Source organism: Limanda limanda, chromosome 8, assembly GCF_963576545.1.
Source record: "Limanda limanda chromosome 8, fLimLim1.1, whole genome shotgun sequence".
NCBI classification, from domain to species: domain Eukaryota; kingdom Metazoa; phylum Chordata; class Actinopteri; order Pleuronectiformes; family Pleuronectidae; genus Limanda; species Limanda limanda.
In genome coordinates, this window is record NC_083643.1 from 20,072,640 (window position 1) to 20,099,952 (window position 27,313).

Here is a 27,313-nt window from a genome sequence, read left to right on the forward strand (position 1 = left end):
AATGATAGAAAGAAAGAATGAATGAAAGTGTGCTCATTCTAAAACACAAAAGGCCTAAATGTGCCTGCAGGTTCGGGCCCATGTCTTGCTATGTTAAACTCAGGTGCTTGCATGCATGGCTCTGCATTGCATGACCCGTGGCTTTTTGCCAGATATCCCAGAATACACCTGGGTAAGCAAGTAGCCTTCAAGCAGCGGAGATGCCAGGGAAGGCTGTTCTCTCGTTGTGTTGCCGGTGCGCTCGGCTGGACAGATCATTTTGGGATTGTGGCCAGAGATTTTTGAGGAAATATGAGAGGGCAACCTCCCGCAATCAGCCAGTGTCGGTGACCACTCAAGTGCAACCTAACAGCGAGCTGCCACTCAAGATGCCGCCAGATCATTCCTCAGAAGCAGAATGCTGATGAGCTGTTGGTTTTGTGTGTGCGTGTGTGTGTGTGTGTTTCCTCGGCCCAAATATAAAAGAAAGAATAACCAAACATCTGCTAAAAACATTTCCCTGGATGTACTACAACCCACATAAAAGAAAGGAGACGAACAGAACTAACATTTAAAAACAAATACATTAATTTCTGGATCACTGGACTCACATTGGTTTACATTATGTGAACTCCAGGCATTTGTAAGATCTTTAAAAAATGACATTTGTTTTCTAGGAATGTCCCCATTCCATGTGTATGTGATTTCATCCATATCCAGTTTTCTGCATGTTTAACCTTGAGTTAAGATTGACCACATTAGTCACTCACAAGTAGCTGTGGGCCACTACTGCCCTCTATGTGTAACACATGCAACTACAGTGCCCTCATGTACTGTGCAAAATTAGCATTATTAAACCGTGCTGCAGTGTGGTGGGGCTCTTAAATGCGGCCATAAAGGTTGTGAAATCGTGGCAATAAAACACATTCCAATACAAATGCTAATAAAACATTGTACACTCCAAGGGGTAGTTTCCTTTAAAGACGACATGAAACCAGCTCAATGGTGTTCCAGTGTGAGAGGAGACACCCTGCAGTGAACTCTTCATGTCCATCAGTGGCGCATTGATAAAGCCCAGTGTGCACAGGCAGTGGGCAAGCAGACATAAACTGAAGCTTCTCTATTTGTCCCACGATGCTGTGCCCGTACCCCCTGTGGCTCCTCTCTGTTCTCCCAGAGCAGGTCCTCCCATTCATTTGGCTCATTTGAATTCCAGCATGGGAGACCTCTAATGAGCCGGGTGAACTGTTACGCTACACGACAAGACTGCTAATTAATCACAGCAACTGTACACGTTGTATCTGTGCTGTTGACCCACGAGCCTAAATATCTGACATTTATTTTGTCTGTGCACCTGTCTGAGGTAGTAACTCAAAGCAAAGCACGCAGTAACATATCAGAGATGGTTTTCACATTAATTTAATTTGTTCACCCTGAAAAGCATTAAGCACAGAGTAGAAACCAGAATGAAAACAAATGCAGTTTATGCAAGAAAATCCTGTCCCTCAGTTCTCATTCATATAATATTATCATTTTTCAAGTCACTAAAAATATTTGAAATACTTTACATGTTATCATACGTTGCTTCTCAAGGATCAGTGTGTAGAATTTAATGTAGAATTTGCATGTTGCAGCTGAACACCCCTCACCTCTGCCTTTAGTTGTTAAAAACTCAAAAGGTGTTTACTTTGTCCAGGTTGGGCTACTGTATAAAACATGGCTGCCTCCATAGAGAGGACCCGCTCCAGATGTAAACACATAGTATTTAAATATAGAAGGACCCATTCTAGGGTAAAGAAAACAACAATTTGTATAATTTAGATGAAACACATTAGTGAAAACATCACTAGGATTGTTTTATTGAAAATGTTGCCAATAGATCCCTTTCTCTTAAATCTAACACAATGGACCTTTAATACGAATCTCTTTCTCTTGTTTTATTTATCTTCAGTATCCTTCATAGTTTTAAACTGTACTCAGGTCTCCTTTAAATATAACATCTCAATGCTACTTCACTCTTAAGAATGGTGTTAAATCTGCTTCATAACATCAACACCAGAAAATTGGGAAAAGACATTATCTTGAGTTTGCCTTTCACACATGAAGAACACAGCAGGAGATTGTCTGGGTCAAGCATGTTCACAGCGACAGGGACATGTCCGGAACATTCAGGAGAGCTCGTGGTGAGGGTTGAAGATCTACCACTAAATCTAAAGCTTTGCCCTGCGACTCAACTCCTTCTTTACCACTCCAGTACAGCACCTGCATTACCCGCTTGTCCATCTTGCACTCCATCGTCCCCTCACTCGTGAACAAGACCCCAAGATACTGAAACTCCATCACTTGGGAAAGCAACTCCCTACCAACCTGGGGAGAGCAATACACCGTTTTCCGGCACAGAACCATGGCCTCAAACTTGGAGGTGTTTACTCTCATCCCGACCGCTACCTGCACTGGAGGTCACGGCCTGATGAAGCCAAGAGAACTACATCAGCTGCAAAAAGCAGGGATGCAACTCATGGGTTCCACACACACCAACACTCTCCTAACCACAGCTGTGCCTTCAAATCCCGCCCATGAAATCACTGACAGATCTAATTTTGCATTTCTTTAATGAAGATTTTAATTGGCCTCTTCTGCCCTCCAGTAGAAAGACGACCGTGGTGTATCTGGCCAGCGAGCGCCCTGCCAGGCCCTCACGTTGCAGTAATCGGAGAGCTCTGCATCTTGTGTTTGCGCCTTTGAACGTCCCTCAGGCACCAGGCAACATCTTTGCACAACAAATATTACACCTAAATGCTCAACGCCTCGGGCGGCGGAGCACAGACAGAAACACACACGTGAAGAACACAGGTGAAGCTACGCTCCACCGCAAACCAAGCACCAAAACAAATCACACAGATACACACAAACGCACTCACACCTGCAATTACACAAATCATTTTACACACCTGTACTCAAATGCACCCACATATACACACACATAAAAAAAAATACGCGCTCCAAACAACCGCTGACGGGTACCCATTAAGGCTATAAACTCAGGATTATGTGTTTGCGAGAGCCAGTATCAAACATCGGGAATAAAGAAAACACACACTCTTGGCGCGCCACAATTGCAGTAATGGATCTCATTATGCTGTTCCATACAAAATAACTTAATTGCACTTTGTTTACGCATGCGGCCGAGTCTCCTTTTCATGTACTTCAGGCCATGTGCATGCATTGTCAGAAGATATAAAAAGTCCACTAAAGATGAAAAAAATTTAACAATTCTTGGTTTATGACTCACCAGAGCATTAGAAATTAGCCTTTATTACGAAGGGTGTCCTGTTTCCTGTCATCCACCTGAAATACACAATAAACAAGCCTGCGTGTGACACACATGGTCTCATGGGAACAGTTTTCACGAGCGACTGAGTTGATGCTCAGCTGTGAAAAATAAAATACAAAAAGCCGCTTGTCATCAAGGACTCTTCCAAAATCCAATGTGACTTTAAAGGATGGTTTTGGTGTGTGCTGGGGCTGGTGTTGGTGCTGCGTTTGTAAAGTCCATATGCTTCAGATCAGTGTTTCCCCTAATTCCATTCATCTTATGAAAAAATTAAAAATGAAACATGCCAATATTATTCTAGTAAATCTTGAAGTTTTTAACAAAATTTGGAAATGTTTATTTAGACAAATTCAGATGACGTTGAGCAGCAACTACACTGGCGAGAGCCTTTGGAGATCTGGTCTCGTTTTATGTGCCTGTTTGATTTCGGTGGTGATTTGCCTCAGATAAAATGTTTTCTCATGCTGAGCTTTTTACACAGACACGCACACACCTCGCAAATCATCTCTCCACCCATCCACACTGAGACAGCCGGGCCCTGCAGACCACATGGAACTGATCTAAGCTCAACAAACACGGCGTAAATAGCAACTAACACGCCATAAACAGATCAAATATTTCGAGTACACATATAAAAGAACGCTGCTTTGGTGCACTTTAGAGCAAATGCCTCCATTTATTTGTCTGTGTGCCAGCTGTGTTTTTGACAGGAGGGCGTTAGCTCCATGAGGGTGTTTGTTTGATGCAGTTTTAAAGTTTATAAGAGCAGAACAAGTTGCAGGTGGCTCTTTCCTTCTCAGCATGGCCGGTGGATTTAAACAAACCAAGTGGCCGACACAGAGAGTGAATGTCCAGTTCTTACCTGCTTCTATTAAGCTGCTCGTAAATCCAAATACCCATGTTGGGTAGAAACCCATGAGGTGCTGCCAACAGAAAAAAAGTGAAATGCTGAGAGAATCAGATAAATCACAAACAGCTGAGCAGTTCAGATGCACACCAAATGGTCCAAACTCATCAAATCACACCAGCCAACTAAATATGCCTGATTTTGTAAATTAGGATCAACGAATTAACGAAAATGTGGGGAAATGCCCTGTGTCAAAGAAAGTGAAAAAGAAAATCTAGGGTCTGCACCTTAACCTCACCAAAACTGAATGGGTTCCTCCCAGGCCCAGGTCTCATCCCTTTACCAAATGTGATGAAAAATGTGTGTGATCTTTATTGTGCGATCCTGCTGACAAATAAACCAACAAACGTACATCTCCTCGGTGGAGATAACAAACACAAAAAAGGCAGATGTCTCCAAACAAGGCCGATATCAGCTGTTGTTGCTGTTTAAAACAACACTAACACAGGGTCTCTGAAGAGTTTCCTTCAACCAGGTAATCACATTTGTTCATTGCAGACATCATCGTTAGACCACAGAAAAAACACAAACACAAAAACTCTCATTTCATTCATTCAACGTTATTGTTGTGTACAAATATGTCTGACGAGCAGCATGCTTCAATAACTTCACAAAGAAATGAACTACAGCCATGTTCCTCTCTTTTGGGTCCCCTGGAAACATTTCCCCAGTTGTTTTCTTAATTTGCAGTGCGTTCCTATATTTGCATGTGTTGTGACTTTTCACTGCATGAAAAGAAGCGTTTGTGTCAATCTGTGTCGCAGAGAAGTGTTGGCACATCCTTCGGTTAACGACTTTCACACGTATCTGCAGGCAGCAAAGGAAACGCTCAGGGTTCCTGCAGTTGTCAAGCCTGTGAGCTGTTGAGATTTGACCCCCCCTGCTCCAACTCCTAGAGGACGCTTTCATATGCAAATGACAATGCTCTGAGCTTCACAAATGCAAATCAGTTTCCCTGAGAGCAGATAACACCAATGTGTAAGAGGCACCAACAAACTATCTGGCTGAGTAAACCAGGCTTAAAATAAATATTAAACCTGAAATTTTAAATTGTTCTTAAGTAAGTGTGCTATAATGAATTATATTGTATACCACGAACAAAGGTCAATGCAGTCAAAAGAAATGAAACAATGCACTTTATTTCAAATTTTTATTGTCATCCAAAACAATCCTAAATCTCAACAACTGTATAGAGTGGCATGATTACAGTCACTTTTTCAATTGTGCTGGTTAAATGCACAGAGGAAGTGTAAACCACACCTCTACCAGCAAATAAATGATGCTGGGTATGATCATCTGTGTCCTGTAAGCTCCAAACTTCTACTGGCTTTCCATAAAAATATCTGTCCTCCCAAAATACTGGCATCAAATTCACATGTCAATGGCAAACTAAGCTGTTCCATGAATTATAAATGGTACCTTTTCACCACTACTTTCAAAATTGCTATGAAACATTCATTGATTTAATGATTTATTTTTTCAGTGTAATATTTAATCCCCCATGGACTGCACAGTGACAAAACACAGCAGCCGGCTGTTTGGATACAACATACATCTCCACTCAGTTTGATTATTATTTTAAATATAAAGGAGACACAATATAGAGCTTAAATTCCTTCATAATTTGAACTTCAATTGTCTAATTGTTGTTATTAAACTTTCTCAGTATTCCATTAAAACAGTCAACACTTTTATCCAAAGCGACTTACAATAAGTGCATTCAACTATAAGGTTACGAACACAGAACAGCATGAGTGAATCATGTGTGTAAATTTACTAAACACCACAAAAAATAAACCTGGCCTCAGTCAAATACTTATCCCATGAAGTAACCGCTGCTCACGTCACCCGCTCGCGTCATCAGCTGATGGACTCGTCCAATCAGAGCCTCGTAAACGCCGTGCAGCAGCGTCGAGTGTCCCGCAGACAGGAAGCGGGTCGTGTTTAGCTTGTCCCGTACGAGTGACTCTGTCTTCGGGGTAAATAACTTGCTGAAGTCGACACGACGCTGTTCCCTGGAGGAGAAGATGAGTGCGTGTGGAGGCAGAGCCGCGGGCCCGGTGTGGACGAGTCGAGGCGGAGAAGACGGAAGCACAGTCCCTGAGTTACGGTGAGCTAGAGACGCCATGCTAACCACTAAGCTAACTGGTACATCTGAAAGCATGTCCGCCACTCTTTGGGATAGCGAGAAAGTTGCTAAAATACGAATACAGCATCGAGTGCTGGAGCAGATCTAGTGCATGTGTAAATATGTATGAATTACTTACATGTAACAGTTTGTTCTCGTTAAGTTTTTTCATCAACGTGACTTTTTTCTGTATGTTTTCACAGCCTCAGCCCCCCCCCCCCCACACACACACAAACAAAGAGGCGTTAGGCTGAGACGCTGAAAGTCCGGATTTAAAGTGCAGAAAATTAAGCCATTGAATGTAAGTAACTGTTTATGAATTGTTTTGGTGTTTTTTTGCTGTGGATCTTCCAACGGTGATGCAGCGCGGCTATTTCCGTTTATTAATAATAAAGTCATGTTACATGTGTTGTTTTCCAGCTGCCTGTCCATGACGTACAAAGACACACTATGAGCCAGTATGATCCGACCAGACCTTACATCAGCATTGAGGAGTTGTCGGAGAAGAAAGAGGGTAAGGTTATATTCATTAAATAATTTTCCAGTTACATGTAAAGGTGTATGTTGTCATTGAACTGTGCTAATTTTACTGAATGTGTTTACAGCTGATTGAAGCGGGACAGATGACATGGATCCATCCTTCCACAGCCAGGAGTGCACCGACCTGTGTCCCACACTTCATATAAGACTGGAAGCTACACTGGATCTCACAGCTACACACCACAGACGTCTACACACTGGAGAAGAGTCCCACAAAGAAGTCATGACCCAGAGGCTGCAGAGAAACATTTCAAGCCTCACCTGAGATTTTGTACAATATTTTTGCTGTATGTAAATAAAGCTTTCACTCCACATATACCTTGTTCACATTTGTTCCCTGTACAATATGTTCACCTATAACATCAAGCATCACATGAATGTTTAGTTTTAATTAACTGCAGTGCTTTTGGTAAAGGCTTACTTATAAATAATAATAAATATTAATATATACATTTTTATTATAAATATTGTGTGGGAGGGGCTTACCCCACGTGCGGAATGCTGTGACCCCACGTGTGCACTGCAATGACCCATAAGGTGACCAATAGCAACACTTCTACCAGCCAATCACGAGTGACATTAGTTTCAAGGGTCTGTGGTTTCCTCCAATGGTGAGTAGAGAGAGGTTCTAGCCAGCGGCTGGACTCCGATTCATATGCTAATTAGATCACACGTCGCGATCGGTCCGCGCGGCGGCGCGAGCCCCCCCGCGGCTCTCTCCTTTGTTCTCCAAATCCCCCTTAAGGTCCGCAAACGCCGATAGACCCACCTTGTCTTCACTGGCGAACGCCGAGGTAACATCATGGAAACAGTTGGTTACAGCAGGGGATTAGGCCTGTCCGTAGAGGTTCACTGTGACAATAATACTGCTTTTCGTCTAGTGTTTTGCTGCATATGTGTCGTCACATTGGTGAAGTTGTTTTCTTAATTTGCAGTGTGTGAGCTCTCCCTACCCATGGCATTAAAAGCTAAAATACAGATTTTAAATATTCATCCACCACATCGTATCCTCAGAATTACAAGTTACTACAAACCTTAGTGCAGATGTACACAGCTTCCTGTGAACATTGTATTTATGCAAAGAACTGCATCACACTGCACCTGTCAGTGAGGATACACACGTGAGGTGAACTCACCTGCTTTCAACTTTATTTAAAATGCAGAACCAATGAATGAGAAGTATCACTCTTGTCCACAAGAGGGCAATGTTGAACTCACAAACATCCAGAGGTTCACTGTTTCTGTTTGTTGTGCTCTAAAACTAACACGCACGCACACACACAGTGTTGTTACAAACACACACACACACACACACACACAGTGTTCTTATAGACACACACATACACACACAGTGTTCTTATAGACACACAAACACATTTACAGTGTTGTTACAGACTCACAGAGGGACTGGAGCACTCCTCTCTCTCTCTTTAACTTCCGCTCTGTAGGAGGAGACTGTGTGTTACGTTAAGGGAAGTTGCACAATTTCGGAAATACACAGATTTACTGTTGTGTGTCTGTGAGTTCAGTTAAACAGTGGCAGGGTCGGTGGAGGAGAGGGAACACAAGGTGTGTGTCGGTTGTTCAACATGTCTGTGTGACTGCAGGACACACAGTATCTCGCACCATGAACAACTCGGTAACTTCCGCTACTTTCGTCCGGAACATCAGCTACAGTTCCCGTCGCAGGTTGTCGGACTTCCTGGATCCTCAGGACAGGTGGATCGACGTGGCGGTGTCCATACGGAAGCCGAGCGGGGACTTGAGGTACTCGCAGCATCACATCAGGTACGTTGTTATAGTTACAGTCACATGGTCCAGACACTGATTTAACAGTGATTTAATACTATACCTGATACTATATACAACCAACTGTCTCTCTATCAATCAATCTATCTATCTATCTATCTATCTATCTATCTATCTATCTATCTATCTATCTATCTATCTATCTATCTATCTATCTATCTATCTATCTGTCTATCTGTCTATCTGTCTATCTGTCTGTCTGTCTGTCTGTCTGTCTGTCTGCCTGCCTGCCTGCCTGCCTGCCTGCCTGTCTGCCTGTCTGTCTGTCTGTCCATCCAACTGTCTATCTCCCATTGATCATCTATATTTTCCTATACCTATATTTCACTTCCTTCCTTTTTGCTTGCTTCTTCCTCTCATCATTTCTTCCTACCTTCCTTTTGATTTGCTCCCTTGTTATTTAATTAAATTCCTTCATTTATTTCATCACTCATCCCTCCCTCCTTGCATCCCTTCTTTTTTCTTTCCTTCCTTCCTTCCATCACTATCAACCTTCCTTCTTCTCTCCCTCCCTCCCTCCCTCCCTCCCTCCCTCCCTGCCTTCTTCCATCCATTCTTCCTATGACCCTTCCTTCTTCCCTACCTCCCTGCCTTCTTCCATCCCTTCTTCCTACCCTCCTTCCTCCCTCCCTCTACAGGAGGTTTCAGGGCCTGGTGGCTCAGGGCAGGAGTCCCACAGAGGAGCTGTTGAATGACTGGGGAACCACCAACTGTACAGTGGGGGAACTGGTGGACATTCTGAAGAGTCACAGGTTACTGGCTGCTGCTTCTGTCCTACTTCCTGGTGTGTATGATCAAAAACATTTTAGACTACTCACCACACACTAATACATAATAACACTTATCTACAGTCAGTGGTGATGATATGTAGTATTCAAAACCATCATCTCATTCATGAATTTACATTCACATTGTAGTATAGTACAAAATGTTCACTGTGTGACTACATAACTTTAGACTCCACTCATTCATTTAATGCTGTTTATTTTATTACATTTATTAAACAGGGACTATGTACAAATACATTAAACTCAAACTGAGGAAAGCATTGAGAAGGTTTGTACCAAGCTTAGCGTCAAACTACTTTCCACATCCAGTCCCTGTGTTTGTACAGGTCAAGTGATTCCTGGGAAATGAGGAGACAAACTGCAAAAGTAGGGGACACTTACCAAAGATGCTGCTAAAATAAAACCTCAACTAATATTAATAACTCAAACAAACAAACCAGAAATTAGAGGATCCTGAATGTCAACAACTACCAAACAGAAAGCAGGCCATCATACTTTTACAACAGATACAATTTTTGTTCCATACTATTAAAGTTCCCCTACCCAATGCGATTGCATGACATACAGTAATATCACATATATACTGTAAATAGACTTTACAGCATTTGTTATTCACATTCTCAAAACCATCAAGTCAAATGCTGCATTACATCCTTTGTATGTTTTAAGCATGAATACAAATATACAAAATAAGTGCAACAATAAGCACATTGTCCCAGTCTTTGTAAATTGCCTGAGTAATTTACCAAGACACACATTATTTCAGATATTTCATATTATTTCAGAATTTCTTAAGAAGTAGGTTTTAAAAAATGATATAGTATCTCTTCCAAGAAAACTCTTTGGTCAGTTTATGATAGACAATATGAACCAGCCTTTATATCATTATCTACAAAACTGGACAGGGACTCTGTGTAAACAATAAAGAATGTGCATTTAATTTGTTCCTTGTTTGTTTTTTGTGACCATGCACAGTGGAGGAAGCCTCCTCAGAAGAGCTGCAGCAAGCGTCTCCTCCAGCAGCTCAGACAGAGAGTGAGCTTCCCACCAGACTCCTGGAGGAGAGACAGACTCAGTCTTCCCAAGTCGACTCCACTCGTCAGCCACAGACTCTGCAGCCGCAGACTCGGCAGCCGCAGACTCTGCAGCCGCAGACTCTGCAACCGCAGATTCTGCAGAAGAGCAGTGAACCTCGGGACACAGGCAACTGTACGTTTACATCACAGTTTATACACATTTTAAGATGGCGTCTTGGGACGTGTTGATGAAGTCACATGTCAAGAGGCAGATTGTGTTGAATGAATAATGATCTGTACGTGAGAGAATCACATGACATGGACAAATTGTCATAGTCAGTTGAAAAGCTCACAACATTTAGTTTGATCAAATATTTGCTGTTACACTTCTCGGTAGGCAGTGATGGAAGAAGAATACATATAATTTGCTTAATGAAAAGCAGCAAAATTACAATGTGAAAATCCTGTATTCAGAATTTAGACAGACATGTTATCAGCAAATTGTACGTTAGGTATTAAGATACAAATGGCCCAGTTTGATTAATATCTCAGTAGAAATGTGATGTTGGGTTGGTTGTTGGTGGTATTTGAAATACTTACATATACCGTATATTGTTGGGAAGTATAATCTGTCATAATGAATCGTATTTCTACTTCTTTGTTTTGTGTATAACATTTTAGAAGTAACATGTCAATATAAGTCAGTGTAAAAGAGTAATAATTACCTCTAAATTTGAAGGACTACAAAGTACATAGTAAAATGAACATACAGCAATGTAAATATAATAGATGTATTCAATGGAAAGTCCTCATAATTGTAAATTAGTACAGTGGCAGTGTAAATGTACTCATATACATTTCACTCCTATAGACAATGCTGTTTTTATTAGTTCCTGAAAAGGTGAAAGGAGCAAAACTGAAAAGAAAACCTGGGATTTTTTACGTGATTGTCCAGCAGATGGCAGCAATGAGAGCTTAACCACTAAACTCCCCATGACAGTTCTCTGTGTGTGTCCCTCCTCAGGTTTCTCCAGCTTCCTGTACAATGAGCTGAAGGAGATCACGGGCAACTTTGACGACCGCCCCATGTCAGACGGCGGCAGCCGACTGGGAGAGGGAGGCTTCGGCACCGTGTACAAAGGGCTCCTGAACGACAAGCCTGTCGCAGTGAAAAAGCTGAATCCAGTGAGTTGACATATTTTCATGCCAAGCTTACCGATATCACACGATGTAGATATCATGAATCACAATGTTATCTCCTATAGATGGACAACACTTCCCTGGACGAGCTGCAGGTTCAGTTCTATCAGGAGATCCAAACTCTGAAAGTGTAAGTTTCATCTTCTGTCTCTGTCGATGTTAATCGGTCAAATTGACATAAACATGACAGTTTAGTGGCTGTAGCACACAAGGGAAATGGATTATTAACTTTTGGAAAAGCAGCCTGTGGAAAGTCGGGCATCACATTCATATGCTACAGATTTAATGGACACTTACACCCAATTATTTTAATGACTATCATAATTGGAAAGTAAATGTACTGCATTGATGTAGTGCTTCTCTAGTCTCCACTCACAGTGCTTTACACAAGAGGTCTCATTCACACAGCGCCTCTCTAACACACTCGTGGTCCCTCATTAGGGCGATGCAGGGCTCGGGATCTTGCTCAAGGACACTTCCTTCGACATTGAACCACTGAACGTCGGATTAGTGGACGACCGGCTTGACCTCCTGACCCACAGCTGAGCAAAGGGTTCAAGGCCGGAATTTAATTTAGTGCGATAGTTGCGGTGTTGTACAAACTAGAATTGCCGTACAGGAATCTTCATTAATTAAAGGTGTATTGAGAGTTTGGGAAACGTTGCTTGTTGTTCTAAAATGAAATGTAGCTTTTATATTTCAGAACAGTCAAGGCTTACAGCTTCACTCAGTCTGGTATCACGCGTGTCTTGGTTTCATGGTGATATTGATATACGGATATACAAGTCTTTTCCACATCACTTGTGTCCGCCGGGGGAATGCTATAAAAAGGGGTGAGACGTCCTGATTAACAGCTGAGACTGACTCACGATTGGTCAAATGCTTGTGGGGGTGGGACCTTGATACCGCACCACAATCACCTGATGTCACCAGCGTAAGATGGCAGTACTCCGATATTCGATAATTTGGCTTTACTTTTGTCCAATGGGAGGAAGAGGAGATTATTTACAGTCCACGTGAGAAACATCTCTGTGTGTAAGTGCAGCCGTGACTCTTTGACACTGTTTGTTCCACAGGTTGAAGCATGAGAACTTGGTGGACATGGTCGGGTTTTGCTGTGACGGACAGCACCCGTGTGTGGTGTACGCCTTCATGGCCAATGGATCTTTGCTTGACCGACTAGCGTGCCTGGTAAACACCGTCTGCAATACAGACTCTCCCTTCTAGAAGATTGTACTTTCACACAGATCATCCAGTGATATGCTTTCTGTCCTTGTAGGATGATAGTCCTCCACTGTCCTGGCAACAGAGATGCGTGATAGCAGAGGGGACGGCAAGAGGCCTGGAGTATCTGCACAGCAACCATCATGTGCACAGAGATGTCAAAAGGTACAAAACTTATTATCAGTGGCCTTTAAATGATGTTTGACAATTTAGTAAATACTCTCATTCAATAGTTAGATGAGAAAAATAAGTTAGCCTAGTTAAAGATAAAGAAAACATGTTGTTGTCTTGTCATTGGGGATAAAACAATTCAAGTCTGATGTGTTCATCTGGTCAAAAAGTAGTTATTTTTTTATTTTCTCTTGTTAGTGCGAATATTCTGTTAGATGATAATCTTGTGGCGAAGATCTCGGACTTTGGGCTGACGAGAGCATCAGCCAAGCGGACGTCAACGACCATGATGACAGAGAGGATTGTGGGAACCCGTGCATACATGGCGCCGGAGGCCCTTAGAGGAGAGATCACACCCAAATCTGATGTCTTCAGCTTTGGAGTGGTGAGCTTCCTGCAGACACACACACACACACACAGCTAGACATGTGCACGATACACACACACACACACACACACACACACACACACACACACACACACACACACACACACACACACACACACACACACACACACACACACACACACACACAGAGAAGGGGATACAGTGTCAGGAAAGGAGAAACTGCAAGTGTGTTGTAAAATATAGAACAGAGCTCAGCAGTTTAGGTGCAGTGTCCTGCCAGAATACTGACACACACATTATGCAGGACACAAACATGAGAGTATACATTTCCTCCCATTTGTTAACAGTTGTCTCTATTTTTATGTATCATCTGTCATTATTTCAGACTAAAATTATTTTTACGGGACACAGCTGTAGTAAAAGTGTTAGAAGTGTATTCAAAGCTATGAATGTGAAACATACAGTACCAATCTAAAATGTTAATATAAAATCAGATATAATTTTTCACAAAGATGGTTTTGGTCATTTTAGGAAGTTCTTGTCCCACTTAGCTATCTTCAAGTAGGTTTGGATTAGATTTGGTGAAGTACAAATGATTGACAGCTGAGAGTGAGTAAAGATGGGTGGAGTGAGTGTATCATCGGGATCTTGCTGAGGCTTCACCCCCGATCAATACTGTGCAAATGTGCAAGATGGCAGCTATTTGACTTAATTTCTTGGTCGAGGAAAGAAGTGTGTGTTATTAGCGTATATACATCTTGCATTTGTCTGCACTTGTGCATTAAATGAAAATCAGATCAACTCTCTATGAAGCAATAATCCAGAAATCCAGGTGATTCCAAATGGTTCACATACATTTCCCCCTTTTCTTTACCCTGTATTATTCAGTCTATGACATTGGTTGAAAGACTTACAGGATCAGTGTTGTATGAAAGTGCCTGACCTTCCATATACAGTGTCAGCCTATAAGCCTTGTTAGGACAGCTGTGCAAACAGTGCAGCGTCTGTGAAGGTACTTGGCACATTGAGGGGCAATAAAGATTTCCTGTCGTCCGGAGCCGTGTGATTAACCCTGTGTCTCTATCTACAGGTGCTGCTTGAAATAATGTCTGGAATCCCGCCAGCCTGTGAGAACCGGGAGCCACAGTTCTTGGTGAGCGGCACAAAAGAGGCTTTCACTGCTCGGCAACAGTCAAGCAACAGTTTGAGATTACGTCCTATTTGAGAGTTAGGATTTAATTAGTGCCGTAGCGTTATTAGTTATTAGTCATTCAATTTGACTGAGACGGATTTTTTCCAATTTATTTGGTTGAACCTGAAAACTCATCAATATTTTCCTCAGATCATGTCTTTTAAAGTTTTCCATCATCTGATTTTCCCCTCAGATGGAGGTTAGGTATGATATAGAGGACGAAGAGGAGGACCTGACTCTGGACGACATTATAGACAAAAAGATGAGAGACTGGGAGCTGAGTCAGGTGGAAAACATCTACTCTTTGGCCTGTAACTGCCTCCATGACAGGAAAAACAGACGACCGCACATCGATCAGGTACAGAGAAGAAACACACTGATTGATATGAGAATGTGTTGTTATCCGAGTTAAACCAACATGGATGTAGTTTAACGATGCCACTACTGATTAACAAAAATATTAATTTGTCAGAAAACGTTAGGTGGAAATCCCTTTCGTAGTTTTTGGGTAATTCTGCAAAATATACAAACCGACAGACACAGGTGAAAACATAACCTCCTTGGCAAAGGACATAACATCACACACTTTGCATAAAGGTGTTTATGGTGATGCCCTTGTTTGTCCACACAAGTGAAGTTATAAAACAATGATGATAAAACTTTATTACTAAAGCATGTATCTAAACAAGCTTACACAGTGCTTTACTTAATACTTGGGAATAAACAACATAAACCTGAAGAGTAAATTATTTAGTCATGGTGCCTATTTGATGATCAGCTTTTAAAAGTTTTAGAAAAGTTTAACTTTTGATCTCATGCTGGTGCAGGAGGAAACACACCACAGTTGTGCTTTGGGGATCATTTATGTCTGAACATCCAGTAGCTGCTCACATTCAGCTTGGACCAATGAAATTAAATGTGCAACAGAATGTATTTATCATCCATGCAGCTAATTCTTTAACTATTCATTTGTTAAGTTGAATGTGAGGTACATTAATATTATATGGGATTTGCCATAACCTGGATTAGAGTTTTGTTCTGTACCTGATGTGAGGATATGTTCTCTATAAATGACAAAATTCAAATGTTTGTGTATTTTAATATGTTGCGAATATATGTGAATTTGTGTGTTAACAGGTCCTGTCAGAGATAAAGGGGGTCGTCAAAAGCATTACACTGGATCTTCAGGCATAGCATCACACTGAAAATACAAGATGTGAAAACCTGCCCAGCTCCTTCAATGCACTGACTGAAAAAATGTTTCTTGAATCCATTTTTGATAAATTTTACTGACAAAAAATCGCATCAATATATATTTCTAAAGTAATATACTTTTGTTTTTACCTTTTTATAAATAATTTAAAAATGTTCTGTTAAGAAGCTCAGTTAAAACAGTTGTGCAAGTGCGACTGCTACAGAAGTATTGCAGTGCAATGTACTAGCTGAGCCTGAGATGTCATCAGGTTAGATGGCTCAATAAATTGCTGATTCTGTTTTTCCTGCCGTTATTCCTGTATTAGCTGTGAAAAAGAATAAAATGAATGAAACAGAAAAATGTGTGATTTAAATATTTTTTTATTCTTCTTCTTTTAAAAGAAAGGTTTGTAAGAAAACAAATAAGACCAAACATGATTTAATTTTTCTATTATGACACGATGAATGTAAAGGGATTTTCCCTTTAAACATGAGGTGAGCTTAGTAGTTTGCCTAATATTAATCAGCAGACCAGTGGATGTGGCAACGTGTTGATCAAGGTAATTAATCAAAGAAATCCCTTTCTTTTTGCTTTGCGTTCCCTCATTGACGGGAACCAGCAAAGTGTGTGTAGCTTCCTCTTTGCGAAATCTGAGATGTATCGATGTTAATATTTCTGGAAGCCCCTGTTCTTTCCACTGTTCTCCTCACCGACGATCACCAGAACAGACTGTTTCTTAATCATAGAGCATCACACAGCTACAATATGTACATTTACAGCACTTGCATAGAAAAATAAGTTTCTCAGCAGATGATTTTTTTTTTCATGTAAACCACAGTTATATCAAAAAGAAGGAAAAATTGCTCCAATATAAAATGCACTGTTAAAATGAATCAACAGACACAAGTGGGATCATTCTTAATCTTCTTCTGCTTTGGAGCACCTCATTGTGCAAACAGTTGGAGACAAATGTAGAAACACAATAAACATTGAAACGTAACTGACACAGACTAAAGGAATGATAGTTAGGAATTTGAGCGTGTGAACTCAAAATGGGGGAAATTCATCATATTGGCGCAAGTTCACAGTCACATTAACGTTTTTTCAAGTCTCAGACCTGGCAACAATGTAAAAACCTCAAGTTTCATTTGTGTGGGCCTCTTTGAATGAATTATTTTTTGTGAGTGTGCTAACATACATGAATATGCTTCCATTTGGCAAGCTGCAAATGGAAGTTACTTGAGTGTGACATTGCTCAGTTGTCCTTGGCGTGCATAGTTTGGGAATTTGAGGTTGTCGTCTTATTCTTTTTAAACAAGCGTGTCAAATATGATTTCCCCCCATCACAGGAATGTTCCACTGTGGAACGTGCGCAGGGTGAAGGGTGGTGGTCGGGTGCTGAGGTCTGTTTTAATCGTCCTCCTTTCCATCTCCGGGTGGTCGGGTGATGCGGCGGAAGCCCTTCTTCCCCGCCGGGCCTTTGGGCTTGGCGAAGGCCTGCTTGTGTGCATGCTGCTTGGGATGCACCTCCTCGTACATGAAGTCACTGGTCAACTCGTCACCGTTATCAATCTCCAGCTGGAAAACAGACAGAAGCTATGAGCTGAAGAACCCGACTGCAAAACACACCAACGAAGGAATATAACTACATGTTGACAATTATGGGTTTTCGATGAAAACACCTATAACAAATACCATTTCAAACTAAAAAGCTCATTCTACTTACATTACCTCCTGAATTTATTCATTAACAATCATCCTTATAGTTGTTGATGGCTTTTCTCTATCGGCTTAAAAAGTTGTAATGGTTTCCATTATTTCATATTATACTTTTTTTTCTTGTCTGTAATGATCTCGTTTGGTTTGAAATGAGCAGGGCTCATATAACAAAAAAGGGATGCCACATACTTTTGTACATAAATAAACATTAATCAATGTTGACAGTCAGATATTCTCGTATTGCTGGAACTGCTTTAGCTATTTCTGCTTGAATGATGACAATTAACAGATTATCCAGGTTTTTATATTGTTAATCGCAATCTTCTCTACATCCTTGTGATAAATTCTGCCTGATGAAATGTTTCTTACCTTTTTCTCAATCTCAATCTGCATCTTATTTTCCACCATGTCGACCAAAGGATTTTTGCAGCTGGAATACAGCATCCGCTCTCGGATGCTGCACTTGTACCCGGGCATAGAATAAATGAAGACTGCGGAAGTAAGAAGGACAATGTGAGGAACCGACGCAGAAACAACCGGGGTGTGTGTCGGCTGTTCATTACGAGCCGTGAAAATCTATTCACCTGTGGACTCTAAGTAGTCGCCTTCATGGGAATGTTTGTAGAGGAAGAAGTGGTAACGTGCAGACTCTTTAGGGATTCTCATTGGCAGGTCTTTCAACTCTGTCGGATCAGTGTTGGACAACCGAATCAGCTCCTGCTCAGCGTCCACTTGCTGTTGGCAAAGGGAATAAAGAGTCTCTGTAAAGGTGGCTGGTGTGCGATGGTGATCACAAAGTCTCTGCTTTGAATAGAAGACCAACTTGGGAAATCTGGGTGTGGGTGATGAATAACAAGTCCTCTAAATCTCAGGTGTGTCTGAATAAAACATTGACTCAGTCATTGCTCTGCTGTCAGCAGTAAGCGTTCAGTGGATAAAGGGAACAAAGCAAACTGCTTTCTTGAAAAGCTTTTATGCTGGAAAACAAAAGGGAACGGAGACAAGGCCGCAAGAGTAACACAATTATGTCTTTGTACTTGTACGCTGATCAGATCCTGTGACATGACGCCTTTGAATTTCAATGAGAAGAATGGACACAAAGGCTTTTTGGGGGAAAACAAGTAATTGTGTCAGCCCGTAAACAGCTCCTGATCTAACACATCTCCAAACGACACAAGATAAAAAACGCTGACAGCACATTTACTATTTTAAATTTCTGACCCGGCAACGTCACTCATGATTTTCTCTGAGGAACTCACCAGCTGCACGTAGTTGATTCTCTTGTCTCTAAAACGTTCCAGTGCTGCGATGGCGTCTTTGTGAACAGGGAAAGCCACACCCTGCAGAGTCTGCTGCTTGGTGTCCACGCTGATGTCCGTCTGCACCTGAACACACCACAGACACACACAGTCAGACACACATGAGTAGGACTTAACAAATAATTCATTCGTCTTAACAGATTCAAAAGTGAATTCTTTATTAATATACATATTTCTGCAGTAACATGCTCACTACAGTACTCAGGTTATTATGTTCAAAACACTGGGGATGTTATATATGTACAGTATATCAACATATATAAACAAACACTGTATGCACACACACAGACATGAAAGCACATCATGTTGACACTACGGCTCTGGATAATCTCCATTAATTTTCCACAGAGGCTGAATGTGAGAACCCAGTCAGAGGCTAAGGACATTCTCCAGACTAAGTTTTTCCTGCCAGTGAGCCCATGTCAGGAGAATTCACCGTGTGGCTGCATTGGTAACGTTTGTAATATATGATGGACACAAAACTGGAGAGAAAAATATGAAGCCGAGGTGTCATACACGTAGAAGACGCAGAATAGAGCTTAGGGTGATACAACACTCCTGACCTAGACTATCTCCTGCTTCGTCATGTGAACCAGTTTACTTCTGAAAACAGCTTGAGTCGCCATTCTGACTATTCTTAGCTATGGGTAGAACAAATCTTTTCCCCTTTTCCACGGGTCAAAAAACTCACTAATGCCTGCTAACATCTGGGTTTTGTCTGCAGTGGTAATGGATTCAATTGATATTCACTCCCGGGTCAAATGACTCTGCAGTAGACGCAGGTTTTAGTCGCTGCCGGCTCCGATCGGCAGTGACGGAAACACGACTATGAAAGGAACAAACAGAAGTTCTATCAAAGCATTAACAAGTATTCACTGATAATTTCGGTTTTTCAACACTTGTGAAATACAATAAACATTCTTTATTCCCTGAGTCATAAAGCAAAAGGGTTTTACAGGTGCAACAAGCAGTGTGAATGCTGGAGCATGGTGATTACAGATGAGGTGCTTGTATCTGAAGTGACAAGGCCCCGCCATGGAAATCACAGAAAACTGGAAATGCTGGGGGGGGATTACACTGATGGATTGCATCTATTTTTAGAGCCCTGTTCCCACAAAATGAAATGCCGTGGAAACATGATTGAGCCTCTGATGCAGCTACCTCGCATACCAAAAAGGATTGTGGGTCTTTTGTCCATCTGCTTAGTAAAAAAAGGCAGGAAGTCTCCGAGGCACGGCAATGATAAATATTTCAAAGCCTCTTTTTTCATGCAGGCGGTACAGATTAATGGTATATTATCTTCTTACAACAGCTGGACAAGTGGGACGAGCGCAAACCTCACTTCCTATTTGCTCTGCTGCTTTTAATTGACCACAGGGCCAGCAGGGCCTGCACCACTCAAAGTACTTCCATATAAGGTCAGATAGACAGTTCTTGTTAATGTGGTAGATGGGGAGAGCAGCGATTACAACAGGTTAAAATATGAAAAGGGGTTAATTTATAGCAACAAAGCAGTGAAGTGGGAGAAGTGAAATTTCACCTTTAGCTCTTTATCTGGTGGAGTCTATCTGACACAGCCCCGCAGCGTAAACACTGCCAGCGTCATTAGCAGCGTACAGTGGATATCACATTACTGAAGTTATCCCTGCTACAGACAAAGGCAAAGCACAATGATACAGATCACCTGTGTGCCGTGCAGAATCACTGGATAGAACTCAACGCTACAGAGCCCTCTCCTTTGCATATATTTCTCCCAACATGGAAATATGGGACACTGACGCTCATAGAGCTGCTCTTGAAGTATTAGAGTTTGGTCTTTTGGGTCCAGAGCAGGACTGGATCTCACGTACAGATTTTGTGATGCTCTTGCTCAAAATCATGTGCTCACACTCAAATGGGCTTGTGCTTTGATTTCCTGTGACCCAGCTTCATCCCTTGCACTCACGCTGCTTCTTTGCACATGCGAAACGTCTGCTCTCTAATTTTTTTCTTCTGTCAAAATTCTCCAACTAATACAATGCCAGGTGTAGTGTTGAGAAATGGAATTGTCCCACCCCTGTTTTGATAATTTTTGCTGTTGGTTCTCTTCGCATAAAATACAGGGGGGGGGGGGAAGAAACAGGGTAGCGTTTTGTTTTATTTTAAAAGTTACTAGCAACAGTGTTTTCATAACGTGAAAATCTTGACATCCTCAGGTATCCTCGTTTTTCTCCAAGCACCCTAACGGGAAGTCAGTGTAAACCATTGAGTGCATGAACACAGCTTAAGTTACCGCCCGTACAAGACTCTCAAAAATGTGAAAGCTAACACACCCAAAATGAGGGCAGGAAATTTGCAGAAAAAAATTACATGAGCAGCAGAAAAAAAAGCAACAGCAGAGGAGAAACGTGAGAGCAGGAAATATAAGCACGAGCAGAGTGTATTTGGTGCGAGTGAAGGGTTTTGAGTGAGAGCATTACAAACACCGAACGACAAATCAATAAGTCCTGCTATCAAACTGAGAGCTGTTGATAAAAGGTAAGTATTTAACCACTTTGTTGCTCAAGCTGAAAAATGTTGTAACTACTGTAAACAAGACATTTGATGGTGCTATGAGAGCAAGCTGTTCCAGCATAATAAATTCATCCTGGCCAACATCCTGCTGTTCTAACGCATCAGCATCTTTGCACTGAGTTGATACTGCCAGACAAGCATATGTACACTTGCACTGCTGCTGACCTTCAGCTTGTTTGGGAGGATGCATACTATTGCTTAGCCAGCCTTCATTGATACTCCACATTGTTTCTGGTGGGGATCTAATGCTCACACACAGGAGCTGTGATCAGGAGGAATACGGCTATGAGCTGAGGTAAACTGAGGTGTCATTGTGAAAGGATGACGTAGTGACATCCCTTTTCAGAACTGAAAGTAAGAACAAGCCAAAAATACACCCACTTCAGAGCTGTACTACAGGCATTAGTATCTGTATCCACAGGCACTGTGAACTACACCATTCCCTCTAAGACGTTCCCAAAAGCTGATGAGCAACAAATGAGACGAGTATGTGTGTTTTGCATGTGTATGTGTACATTTACCTCGTTAAGTTTAATCCGTCTCAGTTCCTCCTCTGCTGCAGTGAGAGGCAAGGGCGCTGCCTGTGAGATCAGATATTTCCTGTATCCACTGAGATTCATTTCATCCTGGGGACCAAAGAAATTGCACAATAATTAACTTTGTATAGAACTTTGCAGAGCATAAAATGCAGCTCCAGCTTTATTACATACAACACCATCTTAAAAACAAGGGCTAAAGCAATATTTTAAATATGTTGACAGAGGATGCATTTCTTATATGTAGTGGGAGTTTGTTCTAAATCATTAATTTCAGAAGCAGTATCCCCGTAATTTATTGCAGTTTTTGTGTGCCACGTTCAGCAAGGCAGCACTAAACAACCTCAGTAAGCAGAAAGGAACATAATCTATTGGACAGTCTGAAAGAAAAGATGGTGCCCGGTTGGTTTGGGCTTTAAAAACAAGTAAGAGAATTTAATAAAAAGAGAATCTATCCTCAGTGTTACTGACCACCAGCTAATACTGGTGTGATATATCCTCTTTTCCTGGTGAAGTTTCACCAATGATTCATGTTTTTTTTTTGGTAAACCAGTATAGAGTGCATTACCATAATCTAGGCCTGAGAGTAGGGGTCAGCATGGCTCAGTTTCATAGTATCCTCTAGAGAGAGGTTGGATCTGACTCTTGCAATGTTTCTAAAGGCTATTTTTTGTTGTCAAGGACGACATCACAAGTGACAAAGCAATAAACACTTCCTTTTAACTGAAGGTCAACTTGTTAAAATAAAACATCTGATGCTTCTGAGTGAAGCTTGAGTGCAGTAAGGAACTCTGACCAACCTTCATGGTTCCAAAAATCTCATCCTTGATGTGGCCGCCACCAAACTCCTTCTTCACGGTGGCTCTCGTAGCAGCGTATAACATTTTATGTCGCACCTTGAAGAAAATAGAAAAAATCATTGTTATTTCAAATAACTTAAATCTCAAGCCCATTTTGATGGCCTGAAATTGTTAATAGATATGTTTTTGTTTACGTTGTGTGCATCTTTGAGGTTAAACAAATACATTAAAAAATTCTCCCTCATAATACAATAGTCAAATTCTTGATTGTTTGGAAAACTGCATTTTGCTGGGGCGACACAAAAAACAAAAAGCAAACAAATATCTCCCAGTGTAAAAGCGGTGTCACAAACAAAGATGTCTACGGTGTCGGGGTGCCGTAAACAAAATTACATTGTTTACGCAGCAGAGTTAATTCATCACTTCCTGCCTCTGTCTGCTCGCCCGAATAATGCAGAGGAACACTCAAAATCAATTCAGCCTAAGCAGCAGCGTTCTGTGGTTGTGTAATCATTTTGTAACTTCCAGACAAGCCTCAACATGAATCACTGTGCTTTGAGCTGCAGGTCAGGAATGTGGAGCTCAGCTATGTCTTTAAGAAAGTGCTACAATATCCAGCATGGTATTTATTTATGTTTCCATTTGTCAAGGCTGTTTTGAATGGCTGTGACTCTCCACCACAGGTGGTTCATCAAGTTTCACTGAAACCAAATGACAATTGACTGATGAGGCAAGAACACAAGAGATGCAAAACACGCATTTGAATAACAGGGAACAACATGCTGTGTCCCCTAAAAGCACTATTAGTGTGAATATAGAGGCTTCATCTTGGCTATTTAGTTTCGACTACTGTCCAGCATTTTGGTTTTGCATCAGAAATAATCGGCCTTCTTACCAACACACGTTTATCACATAGACATTTACATACACTAGTCATGCAAGTGCTGGAGCAAAACAGGAAGCAAATAGTTAACTGTGCAATCGTTTGCCTTGTTCCAGAAAATATAGGCTAAAAGAAGAACCAGGGATTTATTTTCTTAGACAAATGACAAGGTGGAACACTTCCTATTAAATTTCCCTCTGTTTGTAAAGTCATGATTGTCGAGTAGTGTCTGTCTATGTCATTGATTCCAAAAGTCTCTGTTTAAGGGGCTCAAAAACTGAGGAATGTTGACCCCGGGCATTAAGATAGCAAAAGTCATGTGTTTTAAATCTAACATGTATAAGTGTTAGAGATGAGAAATTACGGGTTAGCGACATGTTATATGGAAAACCCCCCAATTGACCCATATTTAGATTTTAAGAGGTCTGGTACTGGTGCCAGCGTGTATCCAGTTTTTTCTCCTAACACGAACACAAAGAGTTGCTGCCTTGATGTGGTAAACCCCACCCGTCTGGTGCTCGGAGCAGAGGAGGGAAAATACCATGTAGCGTGGACAGCTATTCATTAAAGCCAGCGGGTTTCTTACGATGGATTGGTCCGGTGACCAGGCCAGGAAGATCCACTCGTAGCCCTGGTTGTTAGTGGAGTCCAGCCGGTAGACAACGTAGCAGGGCACATCGTCCTCGAGGAGCGGCAGCACGATGGAATCATACTCCTGGTCCCATTTCTTTGACGCTTTCCTGGTGGCGCCCAGAGTCAGCTGCTCTGAAAGTCAATGTGTGTAAACAAAACAATTTGAGTAAAGAGTGGATTTGTTGGTCGTGTAAACATTCAAAATAAAGCGGCAGTTGGGAAGAAGTATGAGTTGAGAGTTTTCTTGGCAGATGAAGCTGTAAACAACCTGCAGGACTCTGGGACGCTGCTTACCATCCTCAATGACGATCTTTATGGCCCGGTATTGGTCTCCGCTCTTGGCACTGGCAAAGATATCTTTCACATCATTACCCGCTGGAAAAAAAACACACAGGAGGAAATCAGTCTCTGTTTTCAATTGGAGGATTGACAATTTTACCATTTTAAGTCCTGGATTATACGTATTCATCTGAAAGCTTCATGAAACATAATAACCTGTGGAAACCCCCAAATGTTAGACACTACACAAAGAACATACAATTATCCTCACATATGATTTTAATGACATATTGTCCATAATCATGTATCTCTTATGTTTTGCAGATTGTTCCTACATCTAGACAATGACAACAAATACTCTAAATTCCTAGTTATGATAACGAGATTGAAAAAACCTACAATTATTGGCTTTCAATGATTCACTCAGGAACACTTCACTAATCCAGATGTGCCTGAAGGCGGGCTGACAACCCTTGACCCCAAAGCCAGGCCTAATAAAACCTGTCTCCAATTGTTAGATGTTAGATAACGAAATTATTATCTAAATTGCTTTTGTATTGTCATAGTGCATTCACATTTTGTACTGATGTCTTTTTTTTATCTTATGTGAAGATCTTTGAATTGCCTTGCTGTTAAAATGTGTTAATAAACTAGCCTTGCCCTAATGATTTTGGCTAACTGGGCAGTTTTTCCATTGTCTAACAAACCTACAGAACAAGCTGAAGAACAAATCCAACTATGTTATAACTTCCTAAGTATAAGTATAACTTCCAGATGATTCATGTTTTTTTTTTATAAATGTTTCCTAGCACACAAACAGGAAGGACAAACAATAGAGACCAACATAGTTTTAAACATTTTCGCACAGTGTTAGGTAACTCAGGATAAGTTATAATTTAGACTATTTCAGTAATGTAAAGACTTCTATGAGAATAAATCAGTAATTTGGACACAAGTCCCAAAACAAGTGATAATAATCAAACTCATATGACGGGTTAATTACTGGTAAAAACACAGGTAGCACAGGGTTAATACGCACATTCACAATCACTGCATCCTGCTGCCTTTGAATTATTGTCTGAGTTAACTTTCACTTGGTTCGACCTCTGAACCAAACAGCATAGTGTGTGTGTTTGTGTGTGTGTGTAATAACAGTGCCTGTGTGTGTGTGAGTCTCTGTGTCCGTCACAGTGTGTCCCCCCATGCAGAAACCCATCTGTACAACAACACGGAGCAGCTCCCCTCACGTCAGAGTGAACACCGGCTGACGTTTGTTTAAATAAAGGCGTCGCCCTTTCCATTCAGAGGCTAAACTAACCTTTCCACTGTTCGAGCTCCGTGTGGAGAATAAAACCCCCCCACAGCACAGAGAGGAAAACAATGGCTGTGATTCCTGCGTGTGACTAGTGACTCGGAGATAACACGTCTCCCGGTGCAGAGACGTGACCAGACAGACACATCACGGCGGCTCTCGGCTAGCTAGGAGTGGCTAGCTAACTTGGTGCTAGCTCTGCTCCCGCTGCACTGAAGTGTTGCAGGTGCTCAATGAAGCGCTCGCCCGGGGTTCGCACGCTCCCGCCGGGAACACGAAGAAGCCACACGCACACGCACACACGCACGCAGAGACACACGCGTACCTTGAATGCCCGTCTGATGTGACATGGTGCCGTTCGTCGGGTGGAGAGCTGCTGATGTCGCTGATCGGGAGAAACCAGGGCAGAGAAGCAGGAAGTGGACTACACAGACAAGACCCGCCCCCTGCTCTGACGTCACCGAACTCCAAATCACATGTCACACTGTTGTCTAAACTTAATCCAAGTTTATACATATATAATCAATACTCAATGAATGTCTTAAAATGTCTCCTGTATACGTTATTATAATGCATGTATAAAATGTATATTATAAATATTAGGGCTTCAGGCTTTTGTTGTCCTCAATGGAAGTCGATGCAAACTCCTAATATGGACAACTGTGCACATTTGAGTGTGTGTGTGTGTGTTACACAACTTTTTTTAAAATAACATTTCATATCCTAATACACAATTGAAAAATTCCTATTTTAAATGCTATTTCTGAATCTGCAATCAACCACAAAGTATGGTATTGAAATAAATCTCACTGAAAATCACACCACAACCTGCTGTTGCTACACTACTGCTGATAGGACTTTTATTTAAATAACATTTATGTAATGTTCAAACACGTATAGTACCGTGGGCAAAGAAACATGGACCTAAATGAATACATATGCATTTGTAGGAACAAAGCAAGTTAAGAGGTATTTTGTATTTTCCTATTTTAATGTAGGTCTGTGATCAGTGTTAACAGATTTCCGCCTCTCGTGGCAGCAGATCCTATTAGTAGTGAAATCCTGGAACATCTGGAAGCCACCGGGCTTCCTGTCTCTGCTCTGTCCCTCCTTCCTTTCGCTTAATATATAAATAAAGAGATTTCATAGCAACACAATCGTCCTGACCCCAGAGGGAATCCAACTCAGCGTCAACCAGAGTAAATACAGGTGCACCCACACCGGAAACACTGGGAACCAGTTTTCAAAATAAGGGTTTGTTACTATCGTGTTAATTACTACAACGCAAGTCCAGTTGCTTCAAGTAAAAGTTGCAATTCAATGATTATAACACGATTTACACAAATAATATATCAAAGAAGTTAATAATACATTTATCTGGTAAGTTAATGTTAATTACAGTTATATAAATATATCTAACTTTTCACTCAGTGATGTGTAGAGATTC

General features: G+C 41.4%; 2 protein-coding genes and 1 long non-coding RNA gene across 3 annotated transcripts; 2 read left to right on the plus strand and 1 right to left on the minus strand.

The window, feature by feature from the left end:
* Positions 1–6,555: 6,555 nt before the first annotated feature.
* LOC133009154 (uncharacterized) lies at positions 6,556–7,204 on the plus strand. Its single transcript, XR_009680527.1, has 3 exons — positions 6,556–6,649; positions 6,769–6,862; positions 6,954–7,204. It is a non-coding gene; the product is annotated as an uncharacterized LOC133009154 (long non-coding RNA).
* Positions 7,205–8,385: 1,181 nt separating this feature from the next.
* Positions 8,386–16,186, plus strand: irak4 (interleukin-1 receptor-associated kinase 4). Its single transcript, XM_061076009.1, has 11 exons — positions 8,386–8,676; positions 9,336–9,481; positions 10,461–10,694; positions 11,526–11,686; positions 11,767–11,831; positions 12,778–12,892; positions 12,981–13,090; positions 13,295–13,481; positions 14,536–14,598; positions 14,831–14,995; positions 15,775–16,186. The coding sequence occupies exons 1-11, from the start codon at positions 8,516–8,518 to the stop codon at positions 15,829–15,831; spliced, it is 1,464 nt and encodes a 487-aa protein (XP_060931992.1). The 5' UTR covers positions 8,386–8,515; the 3' UTR covers positions 15,832–16,186.
* An 8-nt stretch (positions 16,187–16,194) lies between these two features.
* On the minus strand, positions 16,195–26,282 carry twf1a (twinfilin actin-binding protein 1a). Its single transcript, XM_061076010.1, has 9 exons — positions 26,192–26,282; positions 24,570–24,650; positions 24,229–24,407; positions 22,760–22,855; positions 21,945–22,049; positions 18,811–18,936; positions 18,136–18,286; positions 17,921–18,042; positions 16,195–17,410 (listed from the first exon to the last, which is right to left on the minus strand). The coding sequence occupies exons 1-9, from the start codon at positions 26,214–26,216 to the stop codon at positions 17,243–17,245; spliced, it is 1,053 nt and encodes a 350-aa protein (XP_060931993.1). The 5' UTR covers positions 26,217–26,282; the 3' UTR covers positions 16,195–17,242.
* Between the last annotated feature and the right edge of the window lie 1,031 nt (positions 26,283–27,313).